The sequence below is a fragment of the Phlebotomus argentipes genome, unplaced genomic scaffold, assembly GCF_947086385.1.
Source record: "Phlebotomus argentipes unplaced genomic scaffold, Phlebotomus argentipes genome assembly contig_6, whole genome shotgun sequence".
NCBI lineage: Eukaryota > Metazoa > Arthropoda > Insecta > Diptera > Psychodidae > Phlebotomus > Phlebotomus argentipes.
Window position 1 is genome coordinate 1,175,846 of NW_026776145.1, and position 20,160 is coordinate 1,196,005.

General features: G+C 42.0%; 5 protein-coding genes across 6 annotated transcripts in view; 2 read left to right on the forward strand and 3 right to left on the reverse strand.

Annotated features, from left to right (window-relative positions):
* Nucleotides 1-402: 402 nt before the first annotated feature.
* Nucleotides 403-3,920, reverse strand: LOC132260004 (alpha-soluble NSF attachment protein). Of its 2 annotated transcripts, XM_059757905.1 has the most exons (5): nt 3,725-3,920; nt 3,124-3,442; nt 2,321-2,641; nt 2,070-2,245; nt 403-679 (listed from the first exon to the last, which is right to left on the reverse strand). In XM_059757905.1, the coding sequence occupies exons 1-4, from the start codon at nt 3,814-3,816 to the stop codon at nt 2,096-2,098; spliced, it is 882 nt and encodes a 293-aa protein (XP_059613888.1). In that variant the 5' UTR covers nt 3,817-3,920; the 3' UTR covers nt 403-679; nt 2,070-2,095. The 2 variants fall into 2 exon arrangements, with proteins under 2 accessions (XP_059613888.1, XP_059613880.1); XM_059757897.1 differs by having other exon boundaries at nt 403-2,245; nt 3,725-3,903.
* Nucleotides 3,921-3,957: 37 nt separating this feature from the next.
* LOC132259998 (peroxisomal biogenesis factor 3) lies at nt 3,958-5,741 on the forward strand. Its single transcript, XM_059757882.1, has 2 exons — nt 3,958-4,119; nt 4,403-5,741. The coding sequence occupies exon 2, from the start codon at nt 4,454-4,456 to the stop codon at nt 5,564-5,566; it is 1,113 nt and encodes a 370-aa protein (XP_059613865.1). The 5' UTR covers nt 3,958-4,119; nt 4,403-4,453; the 3' UTR covers nt 5,567-5,741.
* Nucleotides 5,742-6,768: 1,027 nt separating this feature from the next.
* Nucleotides 6,769-12,361, forward strand: LOC132259988 (glycoprotein 3-alpha-L-fucosyltransferase A). The gene is made up of 6 exons (XM_059757872.1): nt 6,769-7,259; nt 8,978-9,109; nt 9,172-9,807; nt 10,767-10,950; nt 11,028-11,225; nt 11,300-12,361. Exons 2-6 carry the CDS (start codon nt 8,997-8,999, stop codon nt 11,609-11,611), a joined length of 1,443 nt encoding a protein of 480 aa, XP_059613855.1. The 5' UTR covers nt 6,769-7,259; nt 8,978-8,996; the 3' UTR covers nt 11,612-12,361.
* Nucleotides 12,362-12,372: 11 nt separating this feature from the next.
* LOC132259983 (probable DNA mismatch repair protein Msh6) lies at nt 12,373-16,083 on the reverse strand. Its single transcript, XM_059757859.1, has 3 exons — nt 15,847-16,083; nt 12,673-15,782; nt 12,373-12,588 (listed from the first exon to the last, which is right to left on the reverse strand). Exons 1-3 carry the CDS (start codon nt 16,007-16,009, stop codon nt 12,460-12,462), a joined length of 3,402 nt encoding a protein of 1,133 aa, XP_059613842.1. The 5' UTR covers nt 16,010-16,083; the 3' UTR covers nt 12,373-12,459.
* A 118-nt stretch (nt 16,084-16,201) lies between these two features.
* LOC132260580 (uncharacterized) overlaps nt 16,202-20,160 on the reverse strand; it is a 36,725-nt gene continuing 32,766 nt past the window's right edge. Inside the window, exons 6-9 of the mRNA XM_059758839.1 lie at nt 19,973-20,116; nt 19,606-19,915; nt 18,424-18,781; nt 16,202-18,299 (exon numbers count right to left, since the gene is read on the reverse strand). Of these exons, the coding sequence (XP_059614822.1) occupies nt 17,634-18,299; nt 18,424-18,781; nt 19,606-19,915; nt 19,973-20,116 (1,478 nt within the window). The 3' untranslated portion in view covers nt 16,202-17,633. The remainder of the gene's footprint in view (nt 18,300-18,423; nt 18,782-19,605; nt 19,916-19,972; nt 20,117-20,160) is intronic.

Below are 20,160 nucleotides of genomic sequence, written 5' to 3' on the forward strand. Positions count from 1 at the left end.
TTCCAACCATGTTCTCAATCACACTTGAGCCATTGCTCATTGCGGACTTCACCTGCCCTCTCAATTCACATTTTACTACTGCGAGCCACCAGGTAGACGGCAGCCGCTGGCGGCTCTCTCGCTCTCATCGCCTCTCGCCAACCGCGACGGTGGGACAATAGCGCAGAATCCGCAGAATCGAGAGACTTGAATACGCGATTTGCAAAAAACCACTCGATTGTGTGGTAAAAGTTGTCATGTATATCGGTTACGGGAAATGCTGTCTCATCCACTGATACTAGAATTAATGCAGATCCTGAAGAGTCTAAGAAAAAACAATTCCCCATTGATAAACTCCTTCTTGGCATTTGTCGAAACGACAAACCTTTCTTTTGCTCAATGGCTAAGGAGTGAAAATCAAAATTTCACTATATTCTTCTGTATCTTTATTGCAATTTATAACACATATAAAGCAATAATAGTCACTTTTCTTTCCATGTTTAATCTATCAGACACAATTCAAATTTATACAGATATTTTTTGATAATTATACATAAATTGTTAATTTGAGTTATATTGATAATTTCTTTTGAATTCCTTGTTTTTTTTCATTTTCAATATACTTCAAATATCTCATATAATCATGTAAATATTGCATTGCGTACGGATTATGTTGTTTTCAAACTGCAAAGTTGAACTTCTACAAAAAAAAGTATCAATTGAATGTAAAGTAAAATAAAATCATATGATTTGATGGATAATTTGAAAAATACGAGATTTACCTCGAAACTCACTAATTATGTTTATCTAAAATGATAGCTAAGTCAATTTCACTGTTATGTCTCCAACCTATCTTTTCAATTTAAATCCTCTTGTCAAAATGCACAGATTCTAAGTTTATAATCTTTATAAAATATCGTGAAGTGCGCCTAATATTTAATGTTTACTTTCCTTCTATTAATTAATTGAGGAGTGAGATATTTGGTTTAAGATTATAAAGAACTTTTAAATTGATAGATATTCATAATTTCGTGTTTTTTCCCCATATTTTCTTGCATCTCATCATTTATATGCTAAATTTTTAATGGAATATATATCATTTTTGTTATAATTGTTTTTTTTTACCACTCAATTGGTGAGTTTGTTGTCTTTTTTCTAAGCCCTTTGACTGATATTTTTCTTTATTAGTGACATTTTGTTTTATTCTTTTAATATTAACTTTACTAGAGACGAATATTTAATGTTTTTTTTTCTTTAATTTCTCTTTAGTAAAAACGCACATTATTCTTTTACATCAATCCACTTGAGAATTTTTGTTTTTTTTTCAATAACAAATATCGTTATCGTAGTTTTGTTTCCTCTTTACCGCCGCTAATATTTCTCGAATCTATTTCACTACTCCAAGATGTCTGTCATCGCAGAAACAGAGATCATTCACTCTTAAAAATGTGAAACACTTTCCAATCATGCAACAATGTTATGATCATCAACTTCTCGGGCATCTGGCAACAGAATGTAACTGATAGAACCCATATTTATTTAAAAATGACGATAAATTATGATAAAAAAGGAATTGTTTTTGATCTTCTCAACAGATTTAATGCAGTGATTCATGGTAAATCCCTCGCTATTTTTCACTCTCGCTGAATCACTCGATGACAAACGTCTGGAGTGTAATATTTTCAATTGAAGGAATACAAGGAGAATATTTTTCATTATATGCACAATGTGGCATCGGTGGAAATCTCAAATCTAAGATGATATATCTTTCAATAGTGTGTCACCAATTAATCCAAAACAACCAAGGTGGCAACAGAAAAACACCTCAACAAAATCATCCAGGAACTTGAGGAGCAAATAAAATAGAATAACAAAGAAAAGTAGTTCTTCAACAAAACAATGTACAAAAACTTCATAACAAAGTGGAAATGAGGCAAACGCACTGGACCGACAGAGTCCAATCACTTTTCTCTTGTATCAACGTTTCTTTTTTTTTGCAAACAATATGCGTGGCTCAAAATCATATTTCGGTCACTCATTAATTGTGTTTTTTCCCCATTTTTTTCATCTCTGTGCAAATAAATACGAACCTGTTGTGATTTTCATCACACGCAATTTATCGCAAGTCAGGATTATCGTTAGCCTGCTTCTTGATCCTCAAGAGAATTGTCGTGTACCATTGATCGAGCCGCGAGATGCTATCGTAGTCCTTAACCGTTTCAGTGAATCCCTCAATGTTTTGCTCCTCGAGATGCTCACACAGCGTCTTGAAGGTGAGATAAGAAAAGGAACAGCATTCAGATTGCGAAATCTCTCTTCCATTTGCTTCAATGAATCTCACCTTAACTAGCTTATATTCACGCGAATCCTGGAATGCCGGATACTGCTGTGCGTACTTCTCCAATGCGTGCTGCGCATTGAGCAGATCCACGCTCAGATGACACAGAGCCGCACGGAAGAAGTAATCCTTCGCGCTGTACTTCAGCAGCGAGCTGTCCAAACATGAGCTGGCCACTTGCTCATAGATCTGAATCGCCTTCTCATAATCCTCCAGCTGAGCAGCGTACTGAGCCACTTTCAGCATACACTTATTGGCCGAGGTGGTAGATTCCTCACCCTTGAAGTAGTCAGCCGCCTGTTCGTAGTGCTGAATGGCTCGTTGCTGTTGAAAAGGTAAAAAAAAAGATGCATATATTGTACCGGAAAACTCGGCAGAATTATCAAAAAATCATTGGGCATTTTTGTATCAAGTGCAGTTCTGTCGCGCCGTATTGATTCAACTTTGAACTCTGAGGTTAAATGAGAGGGTCACAAGTCGCTGGAAAAAACCGTGGGACTTTAATTTCATGGCCAATGTTTATGTAAGTAGAATTTTTTTTAAGTTCAGATTTAAAGAGTTATCCATCAGTCGCAGGAAGGTGAAGATTTCCTTACTGGTAAATTATACTTTAATTTTAAGGATTTTTATAATAAGAATAAATATTTTCGTATTAACTCGAGAGGAATTGTATAACGCTTAGCATTCCAAAAACTATATAAGGCCTTCTCTTTAAATTGATCTGCAGTAAGGTCACTTTCTTTCCAAACGACCTTGCTTTGCGCCCATTTGTGCATCCCCTTTATAGAAATGACTTCTTTACTCACTAAATCATTCGCCTCGTTCTCGAACATCTCCGCAATGCTCTGGTGTAGCTTTGCTGCCATCGTGAAGCGCCCCATGTCTGTGTAGATATCGATGGACTTGAGAAGGCAGGCGACGGCCTCATTGGGGTCAGTCTTCTTGTAGCAATTCGAGGCGTCTACGTAGTTCGTCGCCGCGTCGTGACGAGAGCCCGCCCTCGCGTGCAGGTTGGCCGCATCGCAGAAGGCTTTCCCGGCTTGGGACCACTTTTTGGCCATCTTAAACATATTGGCCGCTCTCTGGTAGCACTCAACTGCATCCTCCACGCGACTCGAGCCACCTCTGTCAAAGATATGCATCGCAATTACTGTCCGGACATTTGTGAGTGATGAAATTTTTGGGATGAGTCACAGAACATCTATACTGCAGTGTTGAACACTTTTCACTGCATTGTGACGAAATATGTCTATGAATGGGTGTTTATTCAATCACTTGGATGATCCGAATTTGATCATCGAGTGGAAAAATACTGAGAAAATAGGGAAAAACATGTCTGGAGAAGCTACAACAAAGCATCATTTGTTGATGAGGGGGGCCACCCAATGTTCGCCACAGAAAACTCACCCAAATAGCGATCCAAGGAAGCCCTTCGACGAGTTGAGTTTCTTCTCAGCCTCAGCTACCAATTGGAGAGCTTTTTGCTCATTATCAGCCATTTTTCACACAATTTTCACAATTTTCCGACCACCAAAAAATTCTATTGATTTCTCACACTCTGACAAGTGATTTTCTCCGCAGCGCGGCGCTGAGGATCGTGGATAATTCTTCTTCTTCTCCGCATTGCAGTCTGGGATAAAGCGAATTGTGGAGAAAGAGCAAGAAGAAAGGGTCTGTGAATGAAAATTGAGAATTTTCAATAATTAATGCAAGGAAACAACACCAAATGAAGTGATATCATCGATTTTCGGCTGAGTCACCGGTGTAGAATAGTGTGCATCTAAACAGGTGTGAAACTTCAGGTGAGTAGAGCTGGAAAAGTGAGTTTTTCACGAACAAATTGATCCTTGGCTGATAACTTTCAGATAAAGTTAATCACTTTGTTTGGAGTATTTCTCCTTTGAAATTCACACAGATTTATCATTACTTTACCGATTTTACCTCATGTTTCAATGGTGAACACTTCTATGTCACTATCACCTGCCATTATCTTCCCCGGTGTGTGCCCGGAGAGGCGGTATTTATCTATGGAATGTAAGCATTGCCCACGATGACGTTTTGCTTCTCCACATTTTTCTCTCGCAGATTTTCACGTGGGAAAGCATGCAAACAGCCCCTTAGAGCAGGACATCAATCATGTTCGCTGGGGTGAGAAATTTTCTATCGCGCCACAAGCGAAAGTTCATCGTCGGTGGCGTGATTGTGGGAGGAAGTGTCCTTGCATTGCGCTATGCTCAGCGGAAACTGCGTGAGTTCCAGGAAGAGCAGGCGCGCGAGTTCCTGGAGAAGACGCGTCGTTTGCAACACTTTGAGTCCACGGAGAGGACCTGCAATCAGACGATCATGGGCCTGGCGCCGAGTGTGTTCGAGGAGATCAGCCGGCTGCTCAGCACTGAAGAGATCCTGGAGCAACTGCGAAAAAAACCTGAAAACAAGAAGGAACTCTGGGAGGAGATGAAGGTGGTCTCCTTTACCCGACTTACCACAATGGTGTATGCCTCCTCCATTCTCGTAGTCACTCTGCGGATCCAGCTGAATCTGGTCGGTGGCTACCTGTACAGAGACACCACGAAGACCACGCCAACAGGCATGAGTGTGACGCCAGAGGTGCGACAGATGTATCTGGCACTGGTGCAGCACTTCCTGCGCGACGGACTGAAGGAGCTGAGTCGCCTGATCGAGGACAAAGTGAGGCACATTATGAAAGACTACGATCTGAAGAAGCGACTCACAATCGGAGATTTGGAACAAATCTTCTGGTCCATTCAGATGGCCGTGAACAATGACGCACGCAATCCAAACAGTCACTTGGCCAGATATGTGTTTCCCGAGGACGTAAATGGCAACGATGTCCTCATTCGTCTCTTCACGGAGACCCTGGATCTGCTGGACAGCGAAGAAGTCAGCATGCTGTGCACGAATAACGTGAGTCATGGCTTCTCGGTTGTCGTGGACTTCCTCGTGAGATACTACACGGAGCCAAATGGAAAACGAAATGGCCTGGCTGACGTCCACTCACCCCAAGATGTCCCTACCACATCTAAGGAGCAACTGAACAAGATTTTTGACATCAACAGCGTCGAGAGTCCATTGGCCAAGCTGATTCCCATCGTCAATGGACTCGCGTCGAAGCACTTCAGCGAGAGCTCAAAGCCACAGAGCCTGGCCACATCCCTCGTGATACTGTTCCTCGTGTCGGACAAGATCAAGATCCTCGGCGCCAATGTCTACGAGGTGTTCAATCAGTAGGACACCTCAATCACAGCTCCTTGACATTCCACTGAGGAAGAGCGGCAACTTAAGTGTTTATATCTCTCTGGTTAACTGGCAATTGGCAATATTCTGGGTATGTCTGTTCTTTCAATTTCCGTTTTACTTGTGTATTTTAATTTCTCTCAGTGCAATTAAAGTATGATAAAGTGTATTTTACTACAGATGTGTTTATTAGAGTGACCAATTGCGGTTGTTTCACCTTCGCATTTTCCGATAAGACACGCAGGCGTGGTTCTTTTGGAGGGCGCGCTGTGACCACAGGTTTTATCAGTCCAGAGAAATTTGCAAAACTGCATTTCCTTGTCATACTGATTGCAACATTTCGTTATCACTAAAAACTGTTCGCTATGGTTGTAATTGTTGAAATTGCAAGCTGAATTCGCATGATAATATATACTTTTCAGCTTTGAGTCATGCCTTTAGTGGTAGGAAAACAATGACAGAATAAAAATATTCTGGCTATTTAAATTTTATAACTTATCGTAAGAAAATTACGAACATTTCTTTTGAGGAACTATGGAATAGATAATTCCACTGATTTTAAATTCTCTGAAAGTAAAAAAAAAATATGTGGAATAATCATTTATTGTAATTTGTCCTGATAAGAAATGCACGAGGAAATGTTTTATTAGCATACTGTTCCAAATGAGCAATCTTCGTGTTCTGCGAAACAGCGGTATTTTTTCACGTGTCTACTTATCTTATTAAATTCAACCGGTGATAACATTTTGCTGAAAAACGAATTGTCCAATTTATGCAATACAAAGTGTAAGCTTTGAAGCGATTGAGAGAGATGAATTGGATTACTCGCGTCCTGATTGATGAATCTCTGATGAGTTTTAGGGTAATAAGATGCGAATAGTGTCAGTGGCCAGACAATAAGTGAACCTCTGAGGCTCAGAGATAAGAGGGTGAGCCATCTGGCACATGCGTGAATTTGCGGCGAAATCCGCCCCTTTTCCGACTCTCTCTCGCTCTCTCGTAGAACATTCTACCTCGAGAGGGTTCTGAAGTATGCACTCCACAGTGCCACTCTCTTTCTCTCTCTCTCGAGTGGCTCTGGTAGTGCGATATAGCATTTTACAACACCTGTCGGGGAAATAATAAAAATTATGAGCTTTGGGTAATCGCTCAGAGCGACAAAAATTCAGTCTATCGACAACTCTCGATAGAAGATGAGGGAGTGTCGCGGTGTAATTGAAGGCGTGCTGTAGAGATTAGAATTGGGAGCTGTGAGTTGCCACGAGTTCGTGTGACGAGAGTCGAAGTTCAGTGGGGAAGGAACAACCCCTCTCGACAAAGGTGGTTTTTTTTCGGAGGGATCAGCCGAAAGGAGAGCGCAACAATTCTCTCTCTCCCTCTTCAGCACACGAATCATCAACATTATAGATTTTCCGCTCAAGGGGTGGTGAACTGTGTGTTCAGTTCTCTCCAAACATCCGACACAGTCAGGACGGATCGGTTTTCGCAAGTTCTTGTGTGAAGACTTCAACTTCAATGGAACAGCCTTTTCCACCCTGCAGCAGCCGCTTTCCACAGACTTTTCTACTTGCCATGGAGTAATGCTGTCGCCGCATAGTTTAGCGTATTGTGATTACAAGAACGAATTGACTCATGTAGAAGGTTCTCGTGCTGATAAACTGCATCATATTCGCTCCTCTTTTGAAACGTAAGTACACTTTATGGGAGACATGAGTGGCTAAAGAGCTCTCCATTGTCCCTATTCACAAGTATCGATTGTTTTTACCTTGAAAAGTGCGGTCCGTTGAGAGCAATAAGATAGAAATTTGCTTGAAGGATTCTTATGAAAAATACCATCATCGTCCCCATGCCTCATACGCAAGACCCTGCCGGAATTATTCGCCCAAACAGAAATTTATTGATTTTTCCCGTCGCGCCTCACAACAACCACCAAAATATCCTTGTTGGGAGGCGAAACTCCCAAACCAAAAACGTCATTTTCCCCGAAAAAAAAGCATGGAGAACAGATTTAATGCTCTGAATAATTACCATCATTGCTCTTATTTATTTTTATTTCTGCCTGCCGAAATATAATTGATGGTTCCGGACCGAGAAACATGATTGTTATGTAATGTGGGCAAAGTGAAGTGAAATGTTTGACTGCCTCTTTCACCCCCTTATCATTATCTCACAATTGATAGGCATATCGTATGAAATCATACGGCCAGCGCGACCGCGGGCTCAAGTAACGTTACGACCCGCCACAACATTGCGTCTCGGGGGAGTTATTTGGACACACAACACTTGGAGAGCTTTCAAGGAGTAATAACGGAGTGACTGCGTGAGCTAAGCTCAGGAGGAGTCGAATTGCACGCAATTGAGGCTTGAAGATCACTTTTCCCGATAAGAAAAGTGTACTTATCTTTTGAATTGGGAAATAAAAGTGTGTCTCCTGCTCTTCATTCAATAAACTCAATCTAACCTGCTCACAAATGAGGGTAATAAAATTATCTTGATTATTACTCTTGAATTTATCAGACAGATATCAAAAAGCATAAATATCGAGGGTAATTTATCACATCACAAGAATTCCACAATCGGTTTCATGTTTCTTTCACTGGAATTGAGCAATTAAAAGGCCAATAAACACCCGATTATTTAGAATATATCAATAATTAATTCTTTGTTAGATACTTCCTAAGCTGATAAGGGGAGTTTATTAACAGATCAAGCTAGGCTGGGTTAGTAATCAAGCCAAGCAAGAATTCTAGGGATTTTTATCTAAAAATAACATGAATTCTAAATTAAATTATGTTAATTGTTTCCAGTGCGCTAAAATATATCATTTAAAGGCATTTTTTATCAAAATCAATAAACTTATATGTAAGTTTCTGATAATAATAAAGCACATTATTTCTGGTTGAAGTGGCTTGTTATCACTTCAACACCAATCATTTAATAAATAAGATTACAAAAGTTGCACAAAGCTTCCGCCAAGAAAACAAGGACTTCATCAACGATTCACAAGAAAGCAATAAGCATTGATAAAACTGAGTTTATCAAATGGTTAAACTAGTTTGTGTATAAATCATAGCACTCGAGAAAAATTTACATTGAAAATTGGGTCAATTGCTCGCTAAAATCATATTCTCTTGTCCAAAATCATCACTTTTCGTGCTCAACGAACCATAACATAAATATCATACATAATCACACGCATCACACATTGTATAGTTAAACTGGCTAATCTTATTCAATATTAAACGATTTTAGCAATATTTCGGGAAAATTATTGCACATAAAAGCATGAAACACACTAAAGTTCTGATAAAGATAATCAACACAAACATTTATTCAGTGAAAGTTACAGAAATATAACAGTCAATGCGATGTTGCGGCAATCTTATCAATAATAATCTCTATCAGTTTCAGTTTGTAAATACACATGAAGATTGGTATCAAGAATAGAACGATGAGATTCCCAAAAGTGTCGCTGAAAAAATGTTTCCTCTTCACTGTGGCCTTTGCCGTGTTGCTCCTGTTCGGATTCACACTCAGGTGAGAGTTTCAGGAGATTTCAAGCATTGTTGAGATGCATTTATGAGGTTTCATACATTTAGGGAGAAGGATCTTTGGACCAACAGGACGCAGCATCCCCTGTTGTCGACAAAAACCCAACAGAACTCCGAAGAGTCTCACAATTCCGCTCTGCTCACGCACGTACTTACAACGACATCACACCCAATGTACGAGGACTATGACAGGGTGCAGGACTCGGACTCCCTCCTGCCGGAGGGTAACGGCCGGCCGTGGTACTTCTCCAATGGGGTTCGATGTCCGCTGCCTGCCAGAATGAATCGCAAGACGAAGAAGCGAGTCGCCAGGCTGTTTCCCTATGAGGACTCCAGCAGCGACAGGATCACGAATCAACTCATGTTCGTACCGCCGAACTATGAAGAGATCCAGCAGCAGGAGAAGCTGAAGACTATCCTACTGTACAACGGCCTGGGCCCGTGGAATGTACGTCAGGGCAGGGATGTCTTTCTCAATGCCAAATGCCCCGTCAGCACTTGCTCTCTGACATCAAATCGCGAATTCTCCAGCACAGCAGACATGCTGCTCTTCAAAGACCACTTCATCGCGCCCGGAGTGGTGAGGAAACCTCACCAGATCTACATGCTGTACTTCCTTGAGTGTCCCTACCACACGCAGAATATCAAGTTCCCCAGTGTCTTCAATTGGACGGCCACGTACAGGTAAAGACACACTGGTCTACTAATGCATGTCGTAAATTTTTCAACAAATTTACTCAGCTGATTTCCCATTGCGTGATGCTGTCTCAATTCAGAGCAAATGTGTTCCACTTTGGAACTATTTAAAGAGATATGAGACTATATTTAATTAGGAATCAATTTCACGCTTTGCTTTAGAAGCAGAGACAGAGCAGCAAATGTTCTTTGATGTGTGTTACAATCATTACAATAATGACGAGATGGAAGTTTATCATTTGCATGTCGAGTTGGAAAAGTTCTAAGAGGGATCGAGAGTTCTGCCAACACACCTTTGAATATGTAAGACGTGAATTTCAAATTCCTTGAGGCGCATTAATTGTTGATTAAGTGATGTGATTCTTCAAGAAGATACACAATGTCATAACATTAATTCCATAGTTTGGGGAACTGAAATTAGTTTTGGGAACTTTGGTGTTGGGAAGTTTGGGTTGCTTCTACTGTGGCTTCTGTAAAAGTGGGCAGTAAAAATCTCTCACGGTTTTGATGGCGTCTTGATAGTTAAACCCTCTTGGGAGCTTGGGAAGTCTAAAGCAAAAGAGTTTCTTTGTATGCACAGAGCCAAAAGCAGGGAATTGTGAAAAGAGTGTTTGAAATGTTTTTATCAAATTAACACCCATTTGTCCTCTCTCTCGTTTTGCTATAAATGATATCCTTTTATTTTTATTAAATTTCCACTGTCATTTGCATGTTGCTTTGTTGGCAAATTCAATTAAAATTTCATTTTCAGTAGAAACAGATGAATTCTCTGCACTCAAACTAATCCATGTCCTTCGGGCAGTTTCTGGCAAGAGAATGGCACTGAAGCATCATTGCAATGTGAAAAAGCATTAGCACACAATCTGTAGTCTAGAAATGAGTATTTGCCCACGAGGCAGATGGGAATCCACAATAAATTAAATAAAATTTCATTTCTCTCCTTGCAGAAAGGACAGCGATATTGTGGCTCCGTACGAAAAATGGGAATACTTCGATCCGAGGGTGAAACAAGTGGAGCAGGACAAGAATTATGCGCTGAACAAGACGAAAAAAGTGGCTTGGTTCGTGTCCAACTGTGGGGCCCGCAATGGGCGCCTTCAGTATGCACATGACTTGCAGAAGCATATTCAAGTGAGAGCTCTGAAATTCACTCTAGAATGCATGGAAGCACTTTTCTCCACATCCTTCCTCTTTCTCACTCTCCTTAGGTGGACATTTATGGTGCTTGCGGCAACTTCAAGTGTTCCCGCAGCACATCGGATCTCTGCTTTGAACTTCTCGATAATGAGTACAAGTTCTATTTGGCATTCGAGAACTCCAACTGTAAGGATTACATCACGGAGAAATTCTTCGTTAATGCTTTGTACAGAAATGTTCTTCCAATTGTTATGGGCGCTCGTCCTGAGGTGAGGGAATTTCCCAAATACGACCCGGAAAGGGTGAAACTCTCTCACTCCCTAAATTGACTCCAAATTTGCAGGACTACTTGTCGAGTGCGCCATACAAATCCTACATTCATGTGGATGACTTCGCATCACCCAAAGAATTAGCGGCTTATCTGCATTTACTGGATAAGAACGACGATCTCTACAACTCCTACTTCAAGTGGAAGGGCACAGGGGAGTTCATCAATACGTTCTTCTGGTGTCGCGTCTGTGCCATGCTCCACGACGAGGCGGCGCTGCAGAAGCCCAAATGGTATCCAGACATCAACGATTGGTGGCGCGGAAAGGGCGTCTGCACCAGCAACTCCTGGCGCATCGGCCGTCACGATATCATGAGCGACGATTGAAGTGCACTGAAGTCACACTTATCATTGCCGATGTGAGGAATTATGACTTGAATTCTCAGCGTATTTGGCTTCTTAAGCATTCAACTTATATGTGCGCATATTCGACTGAAAGTCACATAGACTTTGAGCGCCATCAGAAAGATAGACCTCAGTGCGGTCAGTAGGCATTAGTTTGGCATGAAATCACTGGCAAAAGTTACTTATTTTTGTGATTCGAATTAGTGGAAGAATTGCCTCGAGTACAAAAAAAAAGTCAAATAACACACAAACACACGCGAAAGATCAGTGGAAATGCAATCAATGGTTGAAGAAAACAAATATCTCATAATTTTTTTTTGTCTAAAGAAAAATTATAAATTACTAGGTATTAAGAATTGAGGCAAAAATTCGCGCAATTGACTTTGCAAAATACTGAAAGAGTGTAATTGATTCACGCGCAAAATCCAATGTGATTTTTCTATTCTTCTTTATCTCGTTTTTTTTTTCCTAGGAAAATATGTACATGTAATTATTTGTATCTGTGATATTGCCCCCAATTTTTTTGAGCCTTCTCATTTTTGACCTCCAACTACAGGTATTTATCTCCCAATTATATTTTTTAGTGTGGAAAAAGAGTCAAAATGAAATGACTTTCTAGGCAATTTCAGTGCTGAATGCGTGTAAAATGTTGACACACACCAAAGAATTATATTGTTGCTCGTAGATGATGTAAATAGGAGATAATCAAATTAGCAAATAAATTTGTAATACAAAAGATATATTCTTAAAGTGGCTTTTCTGTGAGAGACAAGCGAATCGTATACAACTTACATTTAGAAAATGGTAAATATAAAGAAGAAATCTTCTGTTTATGGCGTTGAGGAACCAAAAGCCTTGAGTTTGGACAGTAGATTCCGTATTTCTTCAACATTGGCAGTGGAAAGGATGCGAGAGAAGATCTGTCTCTTTAGGGCGTTGGATTCGACTTTCTTGGAGAGCTGTAAGGGGAAAAGAAAGAATAATAAGTTAACCGTGATCTGTTGCAATCGAACAAATTAAACTCGCAATGTCATTACAATTACCTCGTGGGCTCGTCGTATGATAGTAACCGGCATTCCAGCAAGTTTTGCAGCATTGAACCCATAAGATTTGGGACAAGGTCCATCGGCGTACTTGTAGAGGAACGTCACAGTTTCCTGTGTGGGATCATCACTGTCTTCGTTCTCCACCATACACGCCATGTGGCCAAGTGTGATCCTCTCGTCCCCGTGGAAGTTGTCCACGAGACTGTGATAATGAGTAGAGAAGAGAGTTCTGCATCGAAGATCTGTCAGAAAGTTCACCACAGAAGCTGCAATTGCTGTGCCATCGTACGTCGCGGTTCCACGGCCCAATTCATCCAAGAGAACCAGACTGTTCACTGTGGCGTGCTTAAGAATGGCCGAAGTCTCACTCAGCTCCACCAGGAAAGTGCTATGTCCCGCCAGAATGTCATCCTGAGCGCCTAGGCGCGTGAAAATGCGATCGATCAGACTCATGCGGCAGCGAGTGGCCGGAATACGAGAGCCTATTTGGGCCATCACTGCCAAAAGGCCCACCTGGCGCATGAGAGTGCTTTTCCCGCCCATGTTGGGCCCCGTGAGAATCGTCATTGCTGTTCTTGGAGCTCCTAAAATGACTCCATTGGGAATGAAGTCCTCGTTGCTCGCCAGACAAGGATGATACCCATCTTCTATCTCCATCAAAGGCTCAGTCTCGCCCTCGATGATCTCCGGAACACAAGTCTCTCGGGAATTCCTCGCATATTCAGCCAGAGACGTTAGCACATCCAGTATAGCCACATTCGACACACACTGCTTCCACAGATCATGATTATTCGAAAACTTCTCAAAGATCCTTCTCATGAGGTCCTTCAGCACCACTTTCTTCTGATCCTCCGCCACTGTGATTCTTTTCACAAGGTCTCTGGTCTCATCCGTATGATATCTCTTCTTCTTCCCCTGCTGACCCTCCAGACTGTACTCCGAGCCCGCCTTTTTAGCATACGCCTCTGGGATTTCCAGCTGAAAGCGACTCTTGTTGGCGCCTACACTTATTTTACAGTTGAAGTACTTCTCCTGCACCTTCACGTACTCCTTCAATTCTGTCTCAATGTCTGTAATTTCATTCTCAATAGCATCATACTCTGCATCCACACCTCTTTCCGGAGCAATGAAGCCACTCTTGAGAGCTACTTCATGGTCAAAAGACTTTTGGAAGAAATCCAGAATCTCAGAGAAATCTGGGAAGCTTCCAACCGGAGAATTTTGAGTAAGACTAATCAACAGCTCGCTAGAACATTTGGCGGCGATCTCAGGAAGTCGCAACAGACTTTTGAAGCCATTGAGAACAAATATGAAGTCCTGGATCTTCTTCTTGCTGTACTGAGTTTCTTCATAGAGAATCGCTCTGCTGTCGGGATGATCTCGGAAGCGACCACAGCTGCTGAAGGAATGTATTTGAGCCAGTTGTCTCTCCAAGTCTGACAGTGAGCCGAGGAGAATCCGAATATCCTGCAGAAGTATCGGCCTGTCCAAGAGCTCAGTCACTGCCTCCTGACGCTTCCGGATAAGTGAGATGTTACAACTGGGAGAACACAGCCAATTATGAAGAAGTCTCTTGCCGAATTTCGTGCAGCAATGATCCAATGTGTCCTTCAAAGATCCCTCCTCTCCAGTTATCCTCAAATTTTGCAAAGTAATCGAGTCCAAGACCATATTTTGACTTCTATTGAGCTTCTTTGAGTCCTTGGAGATGTCACTCTCCAGCTTGGCAATAGATTCGGTGGTATCTGGTGGGATATAAAACTCATATCGGGCTAGAGAGAGTATTTGCTGATCCAGAAGACATCTTGAGAGGTAGAAAATACACCCTCCCAGTGCCTTGAGAGCTAGAGCGTAATCCTTCTTTGGAGTCAAGCCCAAGTGATCACAATCATCTTGCATTTCCTTGAATATCTCAGGCCAATTCGTGCCTTCATCAGTGTGAAAATACTGTTCAGCGAGATTCTTAAGAGTTGTGGAGGCATCCCACATCTGTGCTTCGCTCAGTGAATCCTTGAGAGCACTTCCCAGCATTGTTTTGTAGATCTGCTTCGTCCTGTCGCTCAGGGTATTCTTCTGAAATAGCACCAATACCGGTGTGTAGTGCGCCAGAAGAGTAAGCATTCGGGAACTGTGCTTGTCGTCTTCAAACTGTCCAATATGAAATAGTCCAATGGAGGTGTCAATAAAGCAAATCCCATAAGTGCTGCTGATTCCCCCGGGCACTTCCACAATGGCTAGCATGTACTGCGGCTGAAAGTCTCCTGTGAGCTGCACTTGCTGACCAAAGACTCGTGTTCCTCGGTTTGTGATTTGACAAATCTCTCTTCGTGACACTTTGTCGAATTTCGTGACGCCCTTCTGCTTCTTGCACCGCTCCTGCACCATGTCTGGAGTCTCTGTCTGCTCTACTCTTGCCACTTTATATCCCTTCTCCACCAGACTCGTGGCCATGCGGTCGTACGCCTGTTCCGGGAAGCCAGAGTGAGCGAAATCTCCCTTCATGAAGCTCAATCCGATCTCATTGACGCCCACAACAGCGTCCATGTGGTACAGCTCGTAGAATTTTCCCACCTTGAAGAGAAGAACGCAGTCATAGTGCTGAGACTTCATTCCCCACCACTGATACATGGCCGGAGTGAGAGTCTTCATAAAAGAATCCGGAACAAAAACGGTATTCCCATCGTATTCCGGATGATCGGGCTTTCTCTTCTTAATATCCCGGATGTTCTCTGGCTTGATGAAGTCCAGTTTGTTGTGTAGCCACACTGTGTCTTGATCTTCGACAATAGCCGTGGAATCAAGCATATCCGGGATTTCATTAGGCTCAGACTTGGTCAGACTGGCAAGTTTCTCTTCAATGCTCAATTTAGGAGTCTCTGTTATCTCCTTTTTCACCTTTTTTGCCCCCATCGGTGTGGCAAGGGGTGAGACTGGTAGTCTCTTCTCAGGATTCGACTTGGGGCTCTCATTCTCCTGATCAGAGTCCTCAGAATCTGAAGTGATTATTCTCCTGCGTTTCTTCTTCTGCGTCAAAACTTCATCATCCACATTTTTCCCCGGGTTTTTAGGAGTGAGAGAAGATTTTTCCGCGCTTAGAATACGCTTTCCTAATGTGAAAAATACATCATAAATGTCACATCTTTACACCATTGGACATTATTGAGAAAATACCTGATTTCAGTCCACTTGTAGCGGTTTTGGGGGTTGATGGCGAAGCGTCATTCTGCGAAGGAGTTTTCGACGTGAATTTACCAGAACCCCCTGATACTGGTGGTGTTCTGTTGAAGTAATTAAACAGGGTGTTCTTCGGAGTGTCGCCAGAACGCTTGGACATGCTGAATCAGTGAGTTTTTCGTCACAAAGTCACAATTTTCTCCTGCGAGAAAAGCACTTGCAATACCTAGAACTGTCAACAAATGCGCGCGCCAAGCCAGCATTTTATCCAGAAGCACGTGCGGATAAATAGGATAAACCATGGAAATTCCGCCAGAGGGCTGCTGAGAATTTTAAACACTGTAAAGACCGTTTGTTCAATGTACAGATTTATTAAAAATTCAAGTGGTAAATTCCAAATAAATAATAATGGTGGTAAAATAACAATCATCTACATTCCATCTCTCTAGGCATAGTTGTAGAAATGCCATATGCTACACATAACAAAATATAAATTATGACTAGTGTTTTGTCTACAGATATTTTTGCTTTCTTATATTTCATACTTTACTCCTAAATTTATTTTTCCATATTTCTTTATTATCTTATGCTATGTTTATTGGTATCTTTCCTCACTGCAGAATAGCTCTTTGATAGAATTTTTGAAGCTATTCGCGTCTTCTTCCCTTGACAATTTCTTCACGACATTAACATAAGTCTTCCGAGAGAATTTCTTCTTGGAGGCAATCTCGCAGGACTCTCCACCCAATCAGAATACATGTACATAGCTTATGTGGTGGGTATAGGCTAATTACTGGAGATTAATTACACGTTGCATTACTTGCTACTTTATACGAAAATGATTTAACTTTCTTGTTAACAAACTACAAAGTTGTTGGATGTGAAATTATTTTATATTTTAATTGTATTATGTATGTTGCAGCAATTAATTTCCTTATTATTACACACATCTGGAGAGCTAGAGTAGTTTTACAAACGTCATCTTCAGTCTCGACTCACAGAACATTATTATGTAGACAGACTGGGGATAAACTTTCCGCCCAAAACTTTCCTTTCACATTCCTCCGGCTGAGAATGGGGATTCCCCTTTCGGGTGTTGGGAAAAATTTATTCATATTGCACAAGGATCCAACTCTCTCGTTTCGAGTTTGCAATTTATCGTATCACAATATTAATGACTGCTAATGATTTTCTCACTTTGGATGATGAAAAACACACTTTCCAGCTTTCACACAGCATTTTCACTCATTAAGAGAGATTTACCAGGGGGTCAACCACTGTTCCCAAAGCAACAATACGATTCAGGAGTAATTACGAAACCCAAGAATTTTGATAACATTGAGAGAAGAACTATAAAGTCATTTGAATACAACAATAATGTTAATTAACCCAATTTTGATACTTAAATACTTATTTTTAACACAGTCCCACAATTTCTTTCACTGATTCCTTTGCATATTCCCCGATTTATGGCAAATTAAATTTATTATTCAATTTCAATTCTAAAATAAAGTCGGATTTCTGTGTCTATTCGAATCTTACCAATCATAATCCTCTGAGACAACACAGACTTAAAATGAGTTCATGTAAATTCAATGGTGTTATCAAGGGTGTTATTAACAATTCAATATTCCAAAATCTAACAATGCAACACACTGGAAGAGTTGCAAACTCAAATATTCATCCATTTTGCAGCCCCTTGACTCTCTAGCGAAATCTCTTCATAAGACCTGAAGACCATTCATTCTTCATAAGACCACTCACTTGCACTCCGCGAGAAGTGCCTAAGTTTTAACTGGCAGGCTTTTCGCTTCTGCATACTCGGTCCTTTTATTGCAGTCATCCTCGTGATCATCGTCTACAAATTTTATGTCATCCATCTCGAAATAATTGCTGGGTGATTTCACCACCGAAGTCTCTTTCTCCTGCTCCTCCTCGTCTTTCTCCCGTGTCGGGATGAGTTTCTCCGCCAACTTCGTAGCCCTCATCTTTGTGAAGTCCTCCATTTGAATCATTCCTGGTTCACCCGGCGACTTTCTCATCATCAGGGAGTTCTTCAGTAGAGTCGGAATCTCCTCGTCTGGCGTCTCGGTGTTACTGCCTGGGTCGATGTTCTCGTGCCTGGGCAGGATTTCCTCGTATTGCGGACTCTCTCGATCCGCCGCGTCCTCTTTCTCTGCCAGTTCGCGGATGATGTTGCCCTGATCGAGTGGTGGAATCCAGACCAGATAGGCAGGATCCATGCCGAGATATGATCCCGGTGCCGCTCCTGCGTTGATCACATTGTAGTCGTAGTAATCCAGTTCCAAATCTTCAGGATTCGCCAGAGAGAATTCCGATCCGGGACCAGCGAGCAGTTTCTGACGATTCCTCTTATCCTTGCTCTCTTTCTGGCTCGTGGTGCGAATTGTAGCTGTGCTGGTCAGACTAAGAGCCGGCGAATAGCTCCCCTGTTGACCATTGGCAAGCGAAAAAGAGAAGATGCCGGAAAAAATTAATTCGCAAGGCGGACAAAGGCAATCGCCAAGGGTAAGATGACTTGACCATTTCTATGCAAATTGAACTGAAACTTACATTCGTCAGCGTGACATTGCTGACACTCAGCTTTTTATTGCGTGCCATCTGGACTCCAATCATCATCCTCTTGAGACTCTCCGTGTCCGTGTCCCGGCGGACCCTCGCGGACTTGCTCCCATTGACACTTTTCGTTTCCAGCACCTCCGAAGGCGTCTCCAGCTCTCGTCGTCCGGGCATTGGGGTGTCCAGCGGCGTGGGCGGCAGACTACTAATTGAGCCATCCGACGGTGGCGTGTTGTTCGCCAGGGACGTGGGCGACACAGCGCTGGAGGATTCTCCCGGAGTTTTCCCACTGTTCTCATTGATTTTCTCATTGGTGATGGTGAGAGAACTCATTACACTGCCGTCATCATCGCTGCAAGGAAAAAAGCACAAATTACAGCACGTTCACAGCGAGGATGATTATTGTGGGTGAATTGCTGACTCTCAGCCTGCCTCCCACCCAATGCACAGCGTCCCTAGGTTGCTCGGAAAGTTCATTTTCCCTGATTTATTTTTCCGGGCTAGACTCGCCCATCGAAACTCTTGCATTACTGCCTCCGGAGGAAGTTTCAAGTTGGCCACTCAAAGTTCGATTCTGCCCATTTGAATACAATTTTCAACACAATTGCCAATTAAACCATGCTGAAATGTCTGAGAGGGACTCTCAATGGTCTAGCATTTAACTAATTGTGATGCTGAGAAAAGTTTTGTGAAATTAATTTCAATTGAAGAGAGCTTTAACAGTGCATTTAAAAGAACATATACACAATGTACATAAACACCGAACTAAACATTTGTAAGAGAATCTCAACCCAGGTATAAAGATTACTTAAAAGAGAAAGAATCCAGAAACCAAGGCAAAAATATGTATAAAGTTAGCACTAAAGTTCATAAGTCTTTAACTTTCCTCGGGAGAATTTTCAATTAAAGTTCAAGCTTATGTAAAACGTAGTGTTCAAAATCAATAGTTTCTTTTCTGCCAATAGTGTATATATTTTCTATATTTATCATCTGAGTGAAAAAATCAAGAAACACTGAGAATTTTTTCTTCCCTAAAATTGTGTATTTTTTCCATTTGTATATTGTGAAGGGGTTATTGTGAATAGGATTTGCTACTTGTGTTACAAACAAGTCCCGAATCTTCCGGTCAACCACACTTGCGTTTGGCAAAATGTGTCGGGCTGTGAATTCACATACCTGTGGGACTTATCGGCTTCTACTTCATCAACTTCGGCCCCGTGTGCGTCTCCCTCGCAGCTCCTGGTGAGTGTGTCCGTGTCCGTGTTCTCTCGCAACCTGGAGTGTTTCATCCGACGTCGACTTCCCGGTCGGAACTTGACGAGGGAGATGACGTCCGACAGGAGGGTGGTGGTAGAAATAGCCCTGGATGGCGGACCGTTGCCCGCTAACGAACCCAGTGATGTCCGAGGCGTGTGAGCCGGAGAGTCAGGTTCGCCCTTGTTCTCAGCCAGCTGATACTTGCGATACCGGAAGATGTATTGCGTGCCTGAAAATATACACATTGCAGTGGCGGTGCCAGGCACTAAGAGCAGTGGAAACTCACCGAGCATAAGACTCACAACGATGATCACACTCACAAAGGCGATGGCAGCCACATGAGCGATGGTTAATTTCATGGCAATTGATTCTATCGTGGAAATTGGGATGATGGCTCTGCTAGTTACAGGAAAACTTGCATTCTGATGACCTAGTTGAACAAGAAGCCACGTTCAGTGGATGCAAATGCTCAGA